The sequence below is a fragment of the Panthera tigris genome, chromosome B2 (genome assembly GCF_018350195.1).
Source record: "Panthera tigris isolate Pti1 chromosome B2, P.tigris_Pti1_mat1.1, whole genome shotgun sequence".
Lineage (NCBI taxonomy): Eukaryota > Metazoa > Chordata > Mammalia > Carnivora > Felidae > Panthera > Panthera tigris.
The window spans coordinates 109,509,910-109,530,590 of NC_056664.1; the positions used below are offsets into that span (position 1 = coordinate 109,509,910).

The 20,681-nt window shown below is 36.9% G+C and overlaps 1 protein-coding gene across 8 annotated transcripts in view; it reads left to right on the plus strand.

Annotated features, from left to right (window-relative positions):
• The first annotated feature begins 886 nt into the window (after positions 1-886).
• Positions 887-20,681, plus strand: part of HSF2 (heat shock transcription factor 2) — a 44,014-nt gene continuing 24,219 nt past the window's right edge. For 6 of the 8 annotated variants that reach the window (XM_042987096.1, XM_042987095.1, XM_042987099.1 and 3 more), the window contains exons 1-5: positions 887-1,079; positions 15,204-15,312; positions 15,448-15,575; positions 16,439-16,563; positions 19,450-19,525. In XM_042987096.1, the coding sequence (XP_042843030.1) occupies positions 987-1,079; positions 15,204-15,312; positions 15,448-15,575; positions 16,439-16,563; positions 19,450-19,525 (531 nt within the window). In that variant the 5' untranslated portion in view covers positions 887-986. Of the gene's footprint in view, positions 1,080-1,453; positions 1,684-2,084; positions 2,176-15,203; positions 15,313-15,447; positions 15,576-16,438; positions 16,564-19,449; positions 19,526-20,681 lie in introns of those variants that run through there. The other 2 variants (XM_007078675.3, XM_042987098.1) reach the window with 2 other exon arrangements.

The following is a 20,681-nucleotide window of genomic DNA, read 5'->3' on the forward strand; positions in this document are numbered from 1 at the left end:
CTGTCCTTGAAGCTGGGTTTCAATTCAGATATGCTGACTCCTTGTTCATTTTTTTTTCTTCACTGTATCAGACAGTCTCTGGGAAACAAAAATATACCTGTTAAGTATATACAGAAATGATTATTTTAATTTATTAAAAGGGTACAAATGAGACTATTTTTATGTTGGGCATATAGTTGGCATTCACTGTGTGTTAGATTAAAAACAGCACGTAAGGTCTATTACCGCTCCTGGTTCACTGAAGTACACACTTAGTTAAGAGTTATTATTCAAATTCCTCTTTTTGACAAACGTATTTTAATGGAACCGTTTTCGCCTAATGAAAATTTAACTGCAAGCCTTATTTAAGACAGTTTCAATTTGGGGCCTAGCACATCACGTTCGAAAGCTGCTTCCCTACCCCGCCCCCCCTCCCCATGTGAATTATTATACTTCCTCCTGCCTGGCGCAAACCACACTTTGCTTGCCAAACTTATGGCTGAATACCCCCGAGGACTTTCTGTAGCCTCCCAGCCACAGCTCAGAAATCCAAAGCCGTTTCCACGTGAAACAACCAAACACAGTCCACTAAGCCTAAGGTCCGCTACAGTGACGGCTACTGTATAAAAGGCGAATGAGAAGGCAGCGCCCCCTTCTGCTCCCACCCCCTCCTCGTCTGCAGCACCCAATCGCTTTTCTTTGTCCTGTGGTCCGCGCCTGGGATTGGTCGGAAGCGGGACCGGCGCGGGACGAGTGCGCAGGGGCCGAACGGCGAGACTTGTCCGTCATGTGCGGCCGTCGGTCCTCCCCGCCTCGCTGCGCGCTTGGCGAGGCTGGGGGGCGGGGCCCGGGAGCTGCTGCGCCTGCGTTGTGGGCGTTCTCCCGGAGCAGCAGCTGCCGCCGCCGCCGCCACCACCACTACCACCACCACCACCGCCGCCGCTGCTGCCGCCACCGCCACCGCCGTGTTCGGGTGTAGAATTTGGAATCCCTGCGTCTGGTTAACAATGAAGCAGAGTTCGAACGTGCCGGCTTTCCTCAGCAAGCTGTGGACGCTTGTGGAGGAAACCCATACCAACGAATTCATCACCTGGAGCCAGGTAGGGGTGAGGGCACGGCGGCCTCCGAACCCCCTGACTAACCGCCTTGTCTCTCTCTCTCTCTCTCTCTCTCTCTCTCCCTCCCCTCATTCTCCCCCTCTCTCTCCCTCCCGTGGGGCTGTCTCTCGCGGCCTGCGGCTCGACGCCTTCTGCGCGGCCCGCGGCGCGGGGTGGCGGGGTGGCGCGGGCCCCGGCGGTCAGCCTAGCGAGGGACCCCTCGTATTGTTCGCGCGGGGAGCCGCGGGGGTCCCGGCCGGCGCCGCTGGCTCAGGCCGCGGTGGGGGAGGGGCGGCCCGCGCCGCGGCCCGGGAGGCCCCGTAACGGTCCGGCCCCGTCGGCGTTCGGAACCGGCCCGGCAGGGCGAAGGCGGCCGAGGAGCCGAGGGCGCCGGAGCCACGTTACTGCACACTCATTCTCCGTCCTCCCGCCGGGCTCGCGGGTTACGAATCGCTGAGGGCACACGCAGCCCTGGGCGCGAGGGTTTGTCTGAGGAAATCTTTACCTCAGCGACCCGATTCTCCTCACTAAAAAATACACCCCGCTTGGCGCTGGGTTCTTTATGAGGAGAGCAGTCAGAGGGATACAGGCAAATGTTCAAACGCAGGTTACTGTTTCTCATTGGGTTTCGAAATCTTGTATAGAAAATGGTACAGCATTCTTTGGAAATTCTGAGCCATTTGTATATATAAACGGATTTTTGTGATTATTTTAGTAAAAGTGCTCTAATAGACAGGTGTTCAGTAACTTGGTGAGAAGCTAACATGAATCACTAAATTTCGCTGAACAGTTACTGGGAGAGTGGGATATGATGCCTTGACTATTGGTTTGATCCCAACTCCGCCACTAAACAGGAATGACCTTAGTCAAGCACCTTATCTTGTCTGGCCTAAGTTTCATCGTCCTTAAGATGAATGGGTTGCCTGGGTGATGCAAGACCCTTCTAGTTCCAAATACAAGATTCTAAGCAGAATGATTATTACATAAATAGTGCATTTGCGTTTGAATGCACTCGCAGGCTGTTGGAATCATTTTGTGAAGCGGAGTGGGTTTTTCTTATCTGTTGGGGGTATTTAGTTGTTTAGAGGGTTGCCGAAGAGTAAGTGAAAACTACCTTCACAGTGCCTGGCACCTGTTAAGTGCTGAGTAAATGTTACCTCCCTTCTTTCTCTGTTTTCTATTCCTGTCCTATTATAGCTCTCACTTTTACTTACTTTTAAAAGGGAGCAGTGTGTTGAGTACATGGGAGTTTCTGACTAGTGTTAACTCCATATTCTTTCTTGTATTACTGTCATTTGTTCATTTCTTTATACCCCTTCTAGGACTTAATTTTTTTGAAGGTCAGTATCATCAGCTGGATGGTGTGTGTTAAGTATTTGATGAATTTTGCACAGTTGTACAAAGAAAGGTGAAAATAAGGAAGCCAGCCGCCAGCATACACTTAAAAATAAACAGATGTCTCATGCTTTTCATCAGTCAGAAGGATTAAAAGTTGACAGGGATGGATCAGCACAGACTGCTGTTACTCAGCCTTGTATTTATTAGAGATTGGACTGAGAGTCTCTCCCACCCAAGCTGACTTTATTATACGTTTTTGGCTTGTATGGTCATTAAAAAAAATAATTCTTATTTATCCCATAGGTCTAAGCTTATGTTTTACTAATTTTCTTATACATAATGGGACAGTTAAAATATAAATTCATTGAGGGCAGAGACCGTGTTGGTACCAAGGACACATTAGGTATTTAATAATGGTGAATCAATGAAATCTTTTGGGATATGTAATGGAAGTGGTAGGGATGATAAAAATAAAATTATGCCTGAAAAGAATCTTAGAGATAATCCAGTTTAGCCTCATCATTATATAGATGAGGGTTGAGGCTTAGGTTAGATTTCTTATCCATAATTACAAAGCTAGCCCATTATTGGAGATGGGACTCTAACATAGATTTTTGACCTCTCAGATCAGTCTTCCATCAGAAGCACTTCCCTTAATACACCTTGGCACAATATTTAGTTTATATCAAAATGTTACCCTTTCACAAGTCAGTGGACAATTCTGGATTAATGTTGTCTAGAGCTTAGCTTAGTTGCTTAGGACGTCTGTCTCTATTACTTTCCCATAGACTTTTCCAAAAGCAGTGTTAACAATGAAATGAAAGGTAAAACATTAATTAAACAATGATGTTACATGGAAAAAAACTAAATAAGTTACTCTTATCTTTTAAAAGTTGCTATTTATGGTTGTTTCTGGTTTCCTTCAAATGTGTTTTGCTGAATTTCTGTCAAGGTAATTTAGCATTTATACTATCTGAGTGAAAATCATATTAAGACCTTTTAGAAGCAGCAGATGTTTGGGAAACCAGGAAATCTTTTATGCAATTTTTTTTTTTTTTAACTTGTGGAAAATAATTTACTCCTCTAGCTTGAGAGTAAGGCAAGGAAAAACTTAACCAACTACAGTTTGAAAAGCTTGGCTTAAGATTCTTGAAGACTTACTCTTAGAGCTAGTTTTTCTTGAAACTTATAATATGACAAAAATGAAAAATGAAATGCCCCATTATCATGATTAATTATAGAAATATAATCTGAGCAATCAAAATTATACTAAATGTGTTATTGATTCAAATAATAGAAATGTCTTTGGATCAGAGTGTCTTTAAGATATTTGTACATATTTTTTTCCCATATTCTCCCCTTGAAAGTTTCTTTTTTCTTTTTTTCTTTTTTTAACATTTTCTGTAACTTCAAAATTTTATATAGCTATTTTGGCTCTGCTAGGCAGTCTATTGCCAGAATCAGGGACAGAGATAGTACTGTTGGGCAACTTAAAGCTGTTTTAAATGTAACCAAGTCCTAAACAGAAGGCACAGGTTTAACTTGGAAGCAACTGCAGAAACTTGATATTCAGGGACAAGAGGTTGTAGAAGTTGGATGGAAGTTCTTGCCATTGATAGTGAGGAACAGTCTTTACTGTTACTGAAATTTGATAGTGTATGTCGAAGTGAAGCAGTTATAAAAGCAGGAAAGAACTGGAAGTCATTGTTTTATTAGTGTTATTACCTTTGTCTCTGTTCATATTGTTTGAGAAGACCAAGAAGTGATTTCTGCTAGAGACCTCATACCCATCTGTGCCCTTTGACATTCTCTACTTCTCCATCTCTCTCAAATCAGTATAGACAAATCAGGAAATAGGAGGAAAATGGAGCAAAACCAGAATTAGTCTCCTGTTTTCTAGCTGTTTTGAATTAATTTGAGCATCCAGATTCTGATGTTTTGGTATCGTTTTGAGCTTCCCAGAAACCATTGCATTATTACACTAAGTTGAAAACAAGAAAGCCACAGGTGTGCCAGAATAGGAGTAAAATCCACTTTAGATGAATCTACAGAAAAGTTGAAAGATTCATTGATGAGTATTTCCTATTTGTATACATAAAAGGGAGTGAACAAAAGACTCAGAAGGAATGGCTGGTGAACATTAAAAAGTTATGGACTGTTTTTAAAATGTTACAAATTTCTGTTCTGAAAAATGTTTTAGATTAATGGGTTTAAAGTATTAGATTATTTAAGAATATTTTGGATGTTTTTAAATGAGTACCAATTTGAGCACTAACAACTGTTGTTATTTGGAAGCTTGCCAACCTTTATGGGTAAAGCCTAAAAAGAAGCTACCCATCTCTCCCACCTTACACAGTCAGTAGTGGCTTTCTTCCCCTTGTGAAATGTGTTGGGAGAGTTCTATGTTCTATTGTTTGAGTCTCACAGGTTTAAATGGCAGTAAGATGGAATTTTTGCACTCAGAGGTTATCTACTAATTGTAGAGTGGAGACTGAAGGAATGACATAAACAGATACACAGAGTATGAGTGAAGGAGGGTTGTATGAGAGAGGGAGAGCACGTAAAAATATAAGCAAGGGGCATTCATCTGATAGGATCCAAGAGTTAAACTTCTAAAAAGATAATTTGGTTCACTGTGGCCAATGATTCATTTACTTTGTTACTCACAAATATTTATCATGAGTATGTTATGACCAGCAGTGTGCTAGGTACTTGGAATTCATTCACTAGTGAACAAAGTGGTTTTATAAACCTTATATTCTAGTGGAGGACACTGATAATTAAAAAGTAAGCAAACACAGATAATATAATTTTAGTTAGTGGTAAGTACCATGAAGGAAATAAAGAAGGTTAAAGAGAGATAACAGTTAGGACTAAGTAGGAGACAGAAGTCACATAGTATAAAAGAAGGAAAGAATTACTTTTAAATATTTTAAACAGGGAAAATGTAGAATTACTAACTATATCAGAGGAATTGGAGTAAACACTCTAAAGAATATAGGGCTGGCAGTTATAAGAATATGACTATGTCTCACTTAATGGCAAAGAAACCACCGGTGCCACTTTAGTGGAACTTATTGGAAGCTCATCCTTCAGAACTTGTGGGAGAAATACTCCTTTAAGGCAGCAGTTTGCAAACTATTGCCCATGGTCCAGTCATCTGTTTTGTAAATAAAGTTTAATTGGAACATAACCATTCTCAATATATTTACATATTGTCTATAAGGTATTATTACCTGCAAGCCCAAAATATTTACTGTCTAACCCTTTAAAAAAAGGTTTATCAGTCCTTGTTCTAGAGCACCCTTGAAAGCTATTCGTGGGGACATGTCTTGCTAGAAATACTCTGGTTTGAAACCATCGAAGGGAGAGAGAAAGCTGAGGGAAGCTTTTGGCCTTCTGCTGCTGACCTTCTGTACTGCAAGAGCTAGGTGCTGGAGGATGTGCCTACCTACACTGTAGGAGCCTGCCAATGTTGAGGAACCAGGAAATAGGAAGGAGAACCCCCCTCCTCTTATAATCTCTTTAGTATCTTCTATTGACAAAGCTTATCACCATGCCTTCTAGAAAAAGATATTTAAGGGACCCAGCCCCACGGTTGCAAAACAGACAATGAAAAATGAATTTGGAGCAATAAACTGATAACTAGCACATAGTTATCTGGGATTTGTGGGCATTTTAGGTAGATCGATGAGAAAAGCCTCTCTGAGGACATGATGTTTGAGCAGACACCTGAACAATTAGGCCAGGCGAAAGAGAATGGCAGATGTAAAGGCTTTGAACATGGCATGTTCATGTGATTGGAGAAGGCCCCTGTGATTAGAATATCTTTAGAGAATGTGAGATTGAGGTTAGAGAAGTAGCAGGAACAGATGGTATAGGGCCTTAAGGCTGTAGTAAGAAGATTGGAAATCTAGGGAACTAGTTTGTAGATTATCACAGTTTTCCACTATGGTATTGAAAATAGTGTAGCTGAAAAAAAAAGAAAAGAGTGTAGCTGAGACTAGGGTATTTGCGGTGCAGATGTGAGAAGTTGTTGGATTTGGTATCTACTTTAAAGGTAAAGCAGCAGAATTTACTAATAAATTGTCTGGAGTACAGGAAAGACAGAGAAGAATTAAGAATGACTCAGATTTGGCCTAAACAAGAAGATAAATGATACCATTTGCTCAGATGGGAGAGTATTCAGAGAAATGCAGGTAGAGATTCTGTTTGGCCGTATTAACTTTGATATTACAAATGAACACTAGTGTTACTTGAAAATTTAGCTTACATTTTGTTGACCATACTTATTCATATGACTACACCTAATTTCAAAGGAGGTAGGGAAGTTCAGTGCTAGGAAGGAAAACAGGAATATTTTTGAACAGTCTGAATGAGTTCTACACTCCAAGACATCCACGTGGAAATGTTGAATATGATGTTTGAATATAAGACACTGGCATTGGAGTTTGTGAGTGGTAAAGCCATGGGACTGGATGAGATCATCCAGGGAGAGAAATGGAGATGGAAGGAGCTAAAAGACAGGCCATTCTGATTTTTAGAGGGCAGGAAAGTAAGAAAAAGCTAGCAAAGGAGATTGAGAAGGAACAGTGCAATAGGAGAAAAACAAGGGAGTAAGGTTATAGTAGTTAATGGAAAAAAATGGTTCAAGATAGAGAAGATGGTCAACTGTGTCAAGTGCTATTATGAGTATTTTTATATACCTCTCCTGGTGTGTATAAGCAAGAATTTCTTTAAGGTATATATAGGTACCTATGTTGAAGAGTGGAATTGCTCAAAAATAAGATATGAACTCTTCGACCTGAAGATAGTTCAGATTGTTTTCCAAAGTGATTAAACACTCTTATACTTAGCCATGCATGAGATTTTCCATTAATTCACATCCTCAAAACTTGATATTATCATTGTTCTTAATTTTTTACTGATCTAGTAGATGTAAAGTGTTCTCTCAATGAGGTGTTAACTTATATTTCCCTGATTACTAATATGTTCAAACACCTTTTCATATTTATTGGCCATATGTGTTACCTATTCTATGAAGTATGTGACCATTTTTCTATTGGGTGGCTTATCTTTTTTTTTTTTTTTTTTAATGTTTATTTATTTTTGAGAGAGACAGAGAGGTGAGTGGGGGAGGAGCAGAGAGAGGAGATACAGAATCTGAAGCAGGCTCCAGGCTCTGAGCTGTCAGCACAGAGCCTGACACGGGGCTCAAACCCACAAACCGTGAGATCATGATCTGAGCCGAAGTCGGACGCTCAACTGTCTGAGCCACCCAGCCGCCCTTTGGGTAGTTTATTTTTTAATATTTGTAGAAATTCCTTGTATATCCTGTATATACATTTTGGAGGTTTATGTGTTGCTTCTATCTTCTCCTAGTTTGAAGCTTATCTTTTGATGAGTACAAGTTTTAAATTTTAGTATAATTTAATATATTCATCTTTTTTGTTCATGCTTTTTGTTTCTTCTGGATGTTTTTTCTTACCTCTACCTCAGGGAGAGAAAAATACTTTTCTATTTCTCTTCTTTTTTTCCTGAAAGTTTTAAAAGTTTGCATATTTTGTGTAAGTCTTTAATTCACTTGGAATTGATTTTTGTGAGTGGTGTAAGGAATTCAGTTTCATTGTTTTCCATGTAAATACTCAGTTGTCCTAGCCCCTTCATTGAGTAGTTCCTTCTTTCTGTGGTGATGTGTATTGCTACCTATGTCTTATAGCAAAATTAATCACAGGTAGATACTGTGATTTTGTTTCTAGGGTCTCTATTCCATTCCATTGAACTTTTTTTTTTCTTCCCTCATCGCATGTCTTACTGTAGCTTTATACTGTCTTGCTTTTGGGAGGGCAGCTTATTCCTCAGGAGTACCTTGACTCTTGCTGGTCTTTGTTCTTCTGTACGTGTTTTAATATATATATATTTTACATTTATTTATTTATTTTTTATTTTTTTTATTTTATTTAATTTTTTTTTTAAATTTTTTTTTTTCAACGTTTTTAATTTATTTTTGGGACAGAGAGAGACAGAGCATGAACGGGGGAGGGGCAGAGAGAGGGGGAGACACAGAATCGGAAAACAGGCTCCAGGCTCCAAGCCATCAGCCCAGAGCCTGACGCGGGGCTTGAACTCACGGACCGCGAGATCGTGACCTGGCTGAAGTCGGATGCTTAACCGACTGCGCCACCCAGGCACCCCTACATTTATTTATTTTTGAGAGAGACAGAGCACAAGTAGGGGAGGGACAGAGATAGAAGGAGACACAGAATCCGAAGCAGGCTCCAGGCTCTGAGCTGTCAGCACAGAGCCCAATGCGGGGCTCGAACCCACGAACTGTGAGATCATGACATGAGCCGAAGTTGGACGCTCACCCAACTGGGTCACCCAGGTGCCCCTCTTCTGTATGTGTTTTAAATTAAAGTTCCACCAAAGAAAATCTGTTGGGATTTTAATTGGAATTGCATTGAAACTAAATCAGATTAGGGAAAATGGAAGTCTTTATGATATTGAATATTCCCATAAACAAGACATGTTTTAAAATTCATTTTGTTTAATAAAATTATGTATTTTGGGCACCTGGGTGGCTCAGTTAGTTAAGTATCCAACTCTTGATTGCACATCAGGTCATGATTTCACGGTTTGTGAGATCTTGAGCCCCACGTCCGGCTCCGCCTTGACAGTGTGAAGCCTGCTTGGGATTCTCTGTCTCCCTCTCTCTGCCCCTCCCTTGCTCGCGCACATGTTCTCTCTCAAAATAAATAAACATTAAAAAAAAGTTTTTAAATAAAAAAAAATAAAGTTCTTTATTTTTTGGTAATTGGGTCTTGCACATCTTTGTTAGATATTCTTCGTAGGTATGTTAAGACATTGTAAGTGGAGGGGCGCCTGGGTGGCTCAGTTGGTTAAGAGTCTGACTTCGGCTCTGGTCATGATCTCATGGTTAATGAGTTTGAGCCCCACATCAGGCTTTGTGCTGACAGCTCGGAGCCTGGAGTCTGCTTCAGATTCTGTGTCTCCCTCTCTCTCTGCCCCAATCCCGCTTACACTCTCTCTGTCTCTTAAAAATGAATAAACATTAAAAAAAAAAAAAAGATGTCGTATGTGGTATTCTTTAGTTAAAAGTACATTCTGGCTGTTGCTGGTAGTTAGAAATACAAATAACATTTGTATGTTGATAGATAAACCAGTGGGCTAATCATTTTACTCATGTGGGTCTTTTAAGTGTACATCCATGAATCTGTGAATGATAGTTTTGTTCTTCCTTTCAGAGCTTTATACCTCCAATTTTTGTCTTTTTTGTGTTGGTAAGACCTCAGCATGTCAAATAGAAGCAGTGATCACAGATCACTTTTTCTTATTTTTAAAAGAAATGTTTTTTATATTTTTCCCTTAAGTTAACTAGCTGTTAAAATTGAGAGTTTTTAATTTATCTTTTTGTTGTTAATGTCATACTTATGACCCTTTCCCCTCTCAGTCAATTGCCAGGAAGGAGGATACAGGAAAAAAGTTGATTTTGGTGAGTTAGGAAGATGGATTTGATATAGACAGTAGGTTGAGAACATGGTGAATTAAAGAACATTATGCAGAAATGTTAACAGTTGAAAAATCCAAGTGTGAAGTTTGAGATGGGGCAGAGCTATAGATGTGATCATTTATAATAAAACATCATATTTAATAAAGTCAGTACATTGCCTAGGAAAAGAGTGTAAAACGTATCATGATCAAGGATAGAAACCTAAAAAACACACTACCTTTGATAGGTGAAGAAAATTGAAAGGAAACATGAGAGAGGGTAGACCTAATAGTATTTAGTTTCAAAGTCAAAAGAGTAGAGTATTTAAGGAGGAGATTGTCAGTAGTGCCAAATGAAATGCCACAAAGAGGTGTGGGAAGATCAGGACTGAAAAGAAGGCATTGAATTTGGCATTTGACATTTTAGAAAAAAAATAGTTTGAGTAGAGTGAGGGAGAATGAAACCAGTTTTTAGCAGGAGTAAGTAGATAGTACTAAATTGGAGAAGGGGGCTTTGAAATAAATTTAAGTTTTACAGTGAAGGAAAAGACAAATGGGGTGAATAGATTGAGAGGGCAGGAAGGTAAAGTTTTTTTAGATAGGAAAAAGCATGCATTTTTAATTTTAATAGTTATTACCTAATAACCAATTCTGATTATCATCAAACTTTAAAAATTTTGCCAATCTACTCAGCTGGTTAAGCGTCCAACTTCAGCTCAGGTCATGATTTCTCGGTTTGTGGGTTCAAGCACCCATCAGGCTCTGTGCTGATAGCTCAGAGCCTGGAGCCTGCTTTAGAGTCTGTGTTTCCCTCTCTCTCTGCCCTTCCCCTGCTAGTGCTCTTTCTCTTTCTCTCTGTCAAAAATAAATAAACATTAAAAAAAATTTTTCAAATTTTGCCAGTCTAATAAGAGGAAATCATTATTTGTTTTGCTACACAATTATAATGAGATTGGGCCTCTTCTAAATTTTACGTTGGATTTTTCATCTTACTGATTTTTTATAAATTTTTAATTAATGCAATTAACTGTAATAAGTATCTAAAATATTTTTATGTTAATTTTCAACTTTATTGAATTTTTTCTAACTCTCTTAATAGTTAGGTTTAGTTTCAGACACAAATAGTAGAAATTCAAACAGTGGTTTAAACAGAATAGAGATGCATTTTCCTTTTAAGTCTGAGGATACCCAGTCACATTCTGGTCTTCACCCATACTTAGTTTCTCTACCTCAGGGTTGCTGAAGCTTTTAGTCATTAGCTTCAAGTTCCAAGCAGGGATATGGGATATAGGGGTTTGACACTTTGAATCTTTCCCCTTTTAGAACCTTTTCTGGAAGCCCCACTGAGTCCATTCTATTTATATCTTAATTGCCAGGGGTATATTTGGCTGCCTCTTTTTGTAAGTAAGGGGGACTGAGAAATGTGGTTGCAAATCAGACAAAATTGTGATTCTGTTCATAACAAAGTAGAGGATCATTTGTGTTTTTCCAGATGGATCTCTTTGTTTTTAAGGGTAAATAGTGTTCCTCTGTGTGTGTTGTGTGTATCAGTTTCTTTATCCATTCTTCCATTAAGGGACACTTAGGTTGTTTCCGTATCTTGTCTATTGTAAATAATGCTGCAGTAAACATGGGAGCACAGATAATGCTTTGAGATACTGATTTCATTTCCTTTGGGTGTATACCTAGGAAAGGGGTAGTTGCATCATGTGGTAGTTCTATTTTTTATTTTTTTGAGGAAACTTCATGGTGTTTTCATAATGGTTATACTGATTCACATTACCACAAACAGTATATGAAAGTTCCCTTTTCTTCACATCCTCACCAACACTTACTTTTTTTTTTTTTTTTAATAATTGCCATCCTACCAGATATGAAGTAGTACTTCATTGTGGTTTTGGTTTTCATTTCCCTGATGGTTAGTGATGTTGATCACCTTTTTATACACCTGACGGCCATTTCTGTATCTTTGGGAAAATGTGTATTTGGGTTCTTTTTTAATCTGTTTGTGTCTTTTTCTTTTTTGGCTGTTGAATTGAATGTGTTCCTTACATATTTGGAATATTAATCCCTTATCACATATATTGCTTACAATTTTTTTCTCTTATTCCATTAGGTTCTCTTTTTATTTTGTTTTCTTTGCCGTGCAGAAGCTTTTTAGCTTGATGTAGATGTTAGCTTGACTATAGTAGTCCTTTCTCTGTGTGTATAAATATATTAAATCATGTTGTACATCTTAAAAATATACTATTTTAGCTTTAAAATAACAAAAATCAAAAGGAGTTAGAGAAATTTGGGAATAGGGTTGGCAGCTAGCAGTTTCCATGAATAAATTATAAATTATTTACCACTGTGGCTTCTACGTTTACTTCATATGCCCAAAAGCATGGTTGTGAGCTTTGAGTTAGCATTGAGCAGTGAGTTAGCATTGAGCTTTTGTTTTTTTCTTTCCAAATGGAAAGTTTATGAAATCATCCTTTTTTCTCCAGATTTTCCCCCTGATATGAATGCTACTTGTACTTATTACACATATAATTATATTCATTATTATATGTTAGTACATATTATTATATAATATAATATATTGTAAATATAATTCTCAAATAGATTTGCTTATGCTTCTGTTCTCTCTAGTCCATTTTTTCTTTTTGACTGTCTCTTCTTTAGTACAAAACTCTCGTAAACACTAATCCTTTCACCTTTATAGGGTAAGGTTAACATCTCTCTTCTCATTGTTTTTAGTATTTTCTTGCCTATTGTTACATAATTATTTTACAAGTGAACTTCAGTACCTAATATTTGGTTGTGTTAGCATGTTTTCACCTCGTCTCCAAAATTTTCTTCTTAATTGAGAATTTAATGTATTGGTTAATTAGAGAGAATTGACAGCTTTACAGTTTTTGTCCCTCTGTAGTTTAATGTTCTCATAAACATTGTGTATATTTTTAAGACTTATTTTTAGGTATGTGACTTTTTTCTATTGGAATCTTTCTATTATTGATTTCTTTATTCTATTTTAGTTTTAAATTGTTATGGTAAAATGTACCTAACATAAAATTAACCATTTTACCCATTTTTAAGTATACAGTTCAGTGGCATTAGGTACATTTACAGTGTTATGCAGCCATTGCTTCCATCGGTCTCCAGAATGTTTTTCAACCTTCCAAACTGAAACTTTGTACCTTAGACAATAACTCCAAATCCTCCCTCTTCTTAGCCCCTAATAACCATTTTGTCTCTATAAATTAGACTATTCTAGATATCTCATATAATTAGAATAGTACAATATTTGTCCTTTCATGCCTAGTTTATTTTATGTAGCAGGTCTTTAAAGTTCATCCATGTTGTAACACCTGTCAGAATTTTCTTCCTTTTTTTAAGGCTGAATAATACTGTGTGTATATACCACATTTTGTTTGTCCATTTATCCGTCAGTGGACATTTGGGTTGTTTCTACTTTTATTTTTTTCAATGTTTGTTTATTTTTGAGAGAGAGAGAGTGCAAGCAGGGGAGGGGCAGAGAGAGAGGGAGACACAGAATCCAAAGAAGTTCCAGGCTCTGAGCTGTCAGCACAGAGCCCAGTCCGGGGCTCAAACTCACGATGGTGACTGAAGCTGAAATCACTTAACTGAGCCACCCTGGTCCCTCAGGTTGCTTCTACCTTTTGACTTTTGCAATAATGCTACTATGAACATGGGTATACAAATATCTGTCTAAGTATCTGCCCCATTCTTCTGGATACATAGTAGAATGGTAGGATCATGTAGTAATTCTGTGTTTAATTTTTTGAGGAACTACCATACTGTTTTCCATAGCAGCTCTACTATGTTTTACATTTCCACCAGCAGTGTGTAAAGGTTTCCAGTTTCTCCACATCCTCTAGCATTTATTTTCTGTTTATTTGGTGTTTTTAAAAATAATTGCCATCCTAATATTGTAAAGTGGTGATTGTGGTTTTGGTTTTTATTTCCTTAATGATTAGTGATGTTAGACACCTTTTTGTTTATTGGCCATTTGTTTATCTTTTTTGGAAAATACCTACTCAAGTCCTTTGCCCATTTCTGATCGGGTTGTTTTCTTTTTGTTGTTGAGTTGTAGAAGTTCTTTATTATAGATATTAACCCCTTATCAGATACACAGCTTGCAAATATTTTCTCTGATTCTGTTGGTTGCCTTTTCACTCTATTGATGGTGTTCTTTGCACAAAAGTTTTTAATTTGAGGTAGGCTTGTTAGTCGGTTTTTGCTTTTGCTGCCTGTGCTTTTGGTGTTGACCAAGAAATCATTGCCAAATCCAAATAAAGCTTTTTCCCTTAAGTTTTCTTCTAAGATTTTTATAATTTTAGGGGTGCCTGAGTGGCCCAGTCAGCTAAGCATCTTCTGACTCTTTATCTCAGCTCAGGTCTTGAGCTCAGGTTTGTGAGTTCAAGCCCAACTTTGGATTATGTGCTGGGGATGGAACCTGCTTTAAAAAAAATTTGTATACACACACACACACACATATATAATTTTTATAGTTCTATTTCTTATGTTTAGGTCTTTGATCCATTTTGAGTTAATCTTTGCATATGGCGTAAGGTAAACTTTGTTCTTTTGATGTGAGTATCCAGTTTTCCCAGCATCATTTGTTGAAAACTGTCCTTTTCCCATTGAATGGTCTTGATGCTCTTGTAAAAACTCTTGGGCTTTATATGTAAGGGTGTATTTGGGGGCTCTGTATTCGATTGATCTGTCTTTCTGTGTTTATGACAGTATCATACTGTTTTGATTACAGTATTGTAAGTTTCAAATTATTTTTTTGGTATGCCAGAACACTAGTGACTTTAAATATTAATTAGTAACCAGATATCTTACTGAATTCTTTTACAGTTTTTCAGTTGATTGTGCAAAGATATGTCTGTTGCAGATAACAATAAAATATGACTTCCTCTTAAATTTTACCTGTTTTTGTCTAATTACATTGGCTTTAAAATAATGTTAAATAATTATGTTGGCTACGTATAGTATTTCTTGTTTCTGATTTAAGGGAAATTCTTCTCTAATATTTTACCATAGTGTATGATACAGCTTTTGGTTTGAGACATACTCTTATTAAACTTCTGAGGTTGACATTAAAAAGCTTAATTACAGTTTGGCACTTAATTACAGTTTGTTTCTTGTTGCTGTTAATAGGAATAAAATATTGATCTGAAAGTGTCATAGAAGGACTGCCCAGTTTTGGGATTCATATGTATCACCTCTTAGGACTTCAACTAATTGACTTTTTGTGTTGTTTTTCAGAATGGCCAAAGTTTTCTGGTTTTGGATGAACAAAGATTTGCAAAAGAAATTCTTCCCAAATATTTTAAGCACAATAACATGGCAAGCTTTGTGAGGCAACTGAATATGTGTGAGTATGGATAGCAGTTTATTTGGAACACTGTCATCAATGGATTAAACCATTTTTTCCCATTAGGTTGATAAGCAAAAAGGAAATCTTTTACTTTGGTCTATTTTAGTAATCGAAATTTTTACTCTTTTTCAGATGGTTTCCGTAAAGTTGTACATATTGACTCTGGAATTGTAAAGCAGGAAAGAGATGGTCCTGTTGAATTTCAGCACCCTTACTTCAAACAAGGCCAGGATGACTTGTTGGAGAACATTAAAAGGAAGGTGAGCTATCGTTAATGTGATTTATTTCGGGCATTACCATGTAGCATCTTTGGCCAAGACTTAATATTTCACCTGTTGAAATTAAGAATGTACAGAAATACACAGGTGTTCCTTGTTGGGATGACTTAGATTAATAAAGCTTTCATTATTTCACTCTATTTTGTATTTTTTCTCTGCAGTCAACTGTCCTGAGGGCTTAGTCTTCAAATACCTTCTAGAGGGAAGGAAAATCTTTACATTCTGAGGATTGAGGAATCATCCATATTGGGATGGTTCACTCCTTCTAATTTAGCTTAAAAATGTAAGCTCCTGCTAGAATGTCCACTCTCTGGAGGGCTTTTTCTTTAATTCACTGCTAAATATCCAATGTCCAGAATAAGTCGCTTGCATTATAGTAAGCATTTAATAATACATTTTTAAATGAATGGTATCTTTTGCTGAAATAAAATATTTTACTAAATCCACAAAAGAGAGGGGAGAAAAGAGCTAATGGACCATGAAAGAAAATGGGCTAGTGTGCAGCTGTTACTGCATAAATTTAATTAAACATGGAATGTGATAATAAAGAGGCTTGAGGAAATTACAGTGAGTTTGGCGAAATGGAACCAAAAAAAAAATGCCCCTAAGTTGTTCCTGTTCTTAGAAACTTTTCCACGTTTAAAAAAACAAAAAACAGATTGATTATTTCTTATTCTTTCTCTTTGCAAAGCTATGAATTTTATTCTTTTTATAGCGTCCTAACCTGAGCGTTTTGGAACTAAATCTAATTTCCTGAATGGGCTACAAAACTCACTTATAATAGGGAAACTTTGAATTACGAATATGGTGTTTAGTACTTGATTTCCTGAATTTGTTTTCAAAAGGTTTCATCTTCAAAACCAGAAGAAAATAAGATTCGTCAGGAAGATTTAACAAAAATTATAAGTAGTGCTCAGAAGGTTCAAATAAAACAGGAAACTATTGAGTCCAGGCTTTCTGAATTAAAAAGGTAAAGTATTATTTCCAAATATAATCTTAATATAGGGGCTGGTGTTTATATTTGTGTGTTGGGGGTTGGAGGTTAGTGCTTTAAGTACTTAGATCACATTGTTGAAACCAAGATAAAAGGTCATTTTTCTGTAAGTATTGGTTCCCTTTAATTTTGATTTATAGCTCTTGACTTTACCTCAATATTATATTTTCTTAATGGTGATCAAAAGAATTTAGGGCAGTTAAAAACAACATGATGCACGAATCTCACTGATGAAATAGTAGATCTTTAAATTGTTGTAGGAAATATGATTCTACTTAAGTTAGATTTCTTATGATGTTCATACACATGAGGGCACACAAAGCATAAAAAATTCTACATGTGTTACTCATCCTTTTTTTTTTTATGGTGGTTTCATAAGACTTTTCTGTGTGGCCCATCTCTTAGGAAAAAATAGGACAAAAAATAGGGAAAAAGGACACATGAGACTTGGCCTACTTGTTATTTATTTTACATAGACGTGGTAAAGTGTTATTTGAATCTTTTATCTACCGAAACATGCTTTTGCTTTATTACAATTTTTGGCACCATTATTTGCCACAGTAACAACTTATATGTAGAATAGATGTACTTACTTCTTACTTCTTAGTAAGTAGTTAAGATTTTTTCTCTTATCCTAATAGGTGCCAAGGTCTTGAGAGTAATTTAAGTTTTATGTATTCTCTCCCATTTCAAGTGTGGGATTAGTTCAGCTGTCTTAACTCACGTATCTTCATTAAAAGAGTAACCTTGGATATGATTCCCTTTTTTGAATAAGCCTTAATTTTAAGCTGTCCCATTTTGCATCTATTATTTAATCATCCCAGTTTATTATATGTGTTTTGTGTCTGCTGAGGTACCTTTTGACCCAATTCCTTGAATCTCAGGTTTAGCTCTTAAGGAATGATCCTAGATTCATCCTATAAGTTTTAGAGGTAACCATTCTTCTATTTATGTTTTAGTAGGCAAATAGATGATAGTATCTTTAAATATTTGAGTCCGGGGCACCTGGGTAGCTCATCAGTTGAGCATCTGACTTTGCTCAGGTCATGATCTCGTGGTTTGTGAGTTTGAGCCCCATGTCGTGCTCTGTGCTGACAACTCAGAGTCTGGAACGTGCTTCGGATTCTGTGTCTCCTTCTCTCTGCCTCTCCCCCTTTCATGTTTTCTCTCTCTCTCTCTCTCTCTCTCTCAAAAATAAACATTTTAAAAAATGTGTTTAAAATTTAAATATCTGAGTCATAAAAAGTACTCTAGTTATTCATTAAGTATTAAAGAAAGTTTCGTTTTCAGTACCCTCTATGTGTAAATCCAGTCCCTTTTGTAATAGTTTGGCTTGAGGAAGATGGATATTATGGAAATTAACAAGAGCAAAAATGAGAGCGTTTAATAGGTAGATTATCTTTCATGCCTTCTCAGTGTTATCATTGCTGCTAACATTTAATAGTTGCATGTTTAATAAAAGTAGTCAGTGAAGGAAATGAAGTTACTACTAGGCAAGTTATTGATTTGTCATATATTTAGACATGCTTTAAAAAAACTTGTTTTAGTGTTTCTGTGCTTGTGTTTGAAACAGATTTTAAGATAGACAGTTTTAGAATCTGATAGACTTAGATCGGCTTCAACATTTACTATAATAAATTACCTGTGTGATTTTAGGCAAGGCCTCTCAATTCTTGAGTCTCAGTGTCCTCTTCTATAAAAGAGTTAATAATTCCTTTCTTGACTGATTTTAGAGAAGTTTAAGAAATACACATAAAATGCTTAGCATAATGCTTAGAGCATAGGAAGTGCTGGGTAAATGTCACTTCTTTTAAGAATTCTTTTCTGGGGCGCCTGGGTGGCTCAGTCAGTTATGTGTCCGACTTCAGCTCAGGTCATGATCTCGCGGGTCTGAGTTCAAGTCCCGCATCGGGCTCTGTGCTGACAGCTCAGAGCCTGGAGCCTGTTTCAGAATCTGTGTCTCCCTCTCTCTCTGACCCTTCCCTGTTCGTGCTGTGTCTCTCTCTGTCTCAAAAATAAATAAACGTTAAAAAAATTAAAAAAAAAAAGAGAATTCTTTTCTAAGGGTGCATGGGAGGTTCAGTTATTTAGGTGTCCAACTTCGGCTCAGGTCATGATCTCACAGTCTGTGAGTTTGAGCCCCACATTGGGCTCTCTGCTGTCAGTGTGGAGCCAGCTTTGGATCCTCTGTCTCCCTCTCTTTGCCCCTCCCCTGCTTGTGCATGCACGCTCTCTGTCGGTCTCTCAAAAATAAATAAACATTAAAAAAAAATTAAAAAAAAATTCTTTTCTAAGCACAAGTCCTAAATTCACTTGGTAGCCACAGTTGAAAGGTTGTTTTATTTTTTAAATAAGAAGTAATGAACCACATTGTCAGAGAAGTAAATTGCCTACTACTATATGGATGCAGGCATGACTCTTACATTTTTGTGTTTATATTGCCAACAGTAGAATATACTATAGTTATGAAAGGATGATTCTGCAGCTGTGTCAAGATAGTTGTTATTTTATGTAATCGAGCCAACATTTTTCTAGTCTCAAAAATAATAGTAAAAGTTCACTGATATCCTTTTTTTTTTTTTAATTTTTAATGTTTATTTATTTTTGAGAGAGAGACAGAGACAAAGTGTGAGCAGGGGAGGGGCAGAGAGAGAAGGGGGATCCAGAATCTGAAGCAGATTGTCAGCACAGAGCCCAACGTGGGGCTCAAACCCACGAACCGTGAGATCATGACCTGAACTGAAGTTGGACGCTTAACTGACTGAGCCACCCAGGTGCCCCAAAGTTCACTGGTATTCTTAATATCTTCATGTCTGGCTTTCTGAAATTTTTTTTGTTGTTGTTTCTTAATAAATGATGTAGTGAGAATGAGTCCCTTTGGAAGGAGGTGTCAGAATTACGAGCAAAACATGCACAACAGCAACAAGTTATTCGAAAGGTAAGCTTTTTTCCACCATGACTATAATCTGCCTTTGTTTAATTTGTGTACCATTTGTAACCTAAAAAAGTGTGTTGAATAGTCAGTGATTGATTTTAATTTTTTATATATTGGGTGCATATAGAGTAGTGAAACTCTGAAGTCAAACAAATTAAATTGTGTTATATTTTCATTTTAACAAGAAACACTTCTTACTAGCTTAATATGGTTGTTCCATATTCTCAACTAAAGTCTTATTAGCTTTATAGCCTGATATAACAATTTTAGAGATACTTTATTTTGGGGAACATAATATGTTACAAATTTCTTAACATTTTTTACTATGAAAGATAGCCTTACTGTGTGGGTTCGTTATTTTTGTTTTTACTATTTTTTACTTAAAAAGGTATGGATGTGATCTTGAAAGACAAATGACTAAAATTTTCAAATCAGTTAACCAGAATATGAGTTCAAAAAAATGAATTATCAGTGTATACCATTATTAGTTTCTGTAGAAAAGCAGTTAATGTAGTGTGTTATAAAATAAATTCTGGATTTTAGTATCTGAGCTGAAAATTACTGGGAGAACTGAAAAATCTCTCTGTTGCATTGTGTCCTTGTGGTGTAGTCTTTTCATATCAGCTTTCATATGTTAATAAGAGTTGAAACATAAAAGTAATTAAGGCAGCTATTTTTTGCTCATGAGTAAACTAGACTCTGAAGTTTAAGCAACAGGTTTTGGGTGGGGGAAGGAAGGGTGGGAGGTCTTTAGCTAAAAATAGAGTTATGACTGACTGGATCTGGGTCTAGTGAAGCAAGCTTAGAACAGAGACGAATGGTTGCAGCCTTTGGCCTGTAGTCAAAATAGATATACTAGGTTTTCCTTTTTGTTTTTTTCCAATCAGTATGCAAGTGAACGGTTGAATGTTGAATTCAGTTGTAAGTGTTTAGTCTGAGTGCATATATTTTCAAAGCTTCCCTAAAGGTAATTCCAGCATGCAGCCTTGTTAAGAATACCTGATTTAAAATGATAGATATATCCTAACCTGTATTTTATTTTTTAAAATATCTTAATTTTTCTCAGAAAATAATGTTTTAGTTAAATATTAGCTTATAATACTACATAGCTTTTTTTTTCCCTTAAAGTCAAAAATAGTTGGTAAAATACAAAGATAGT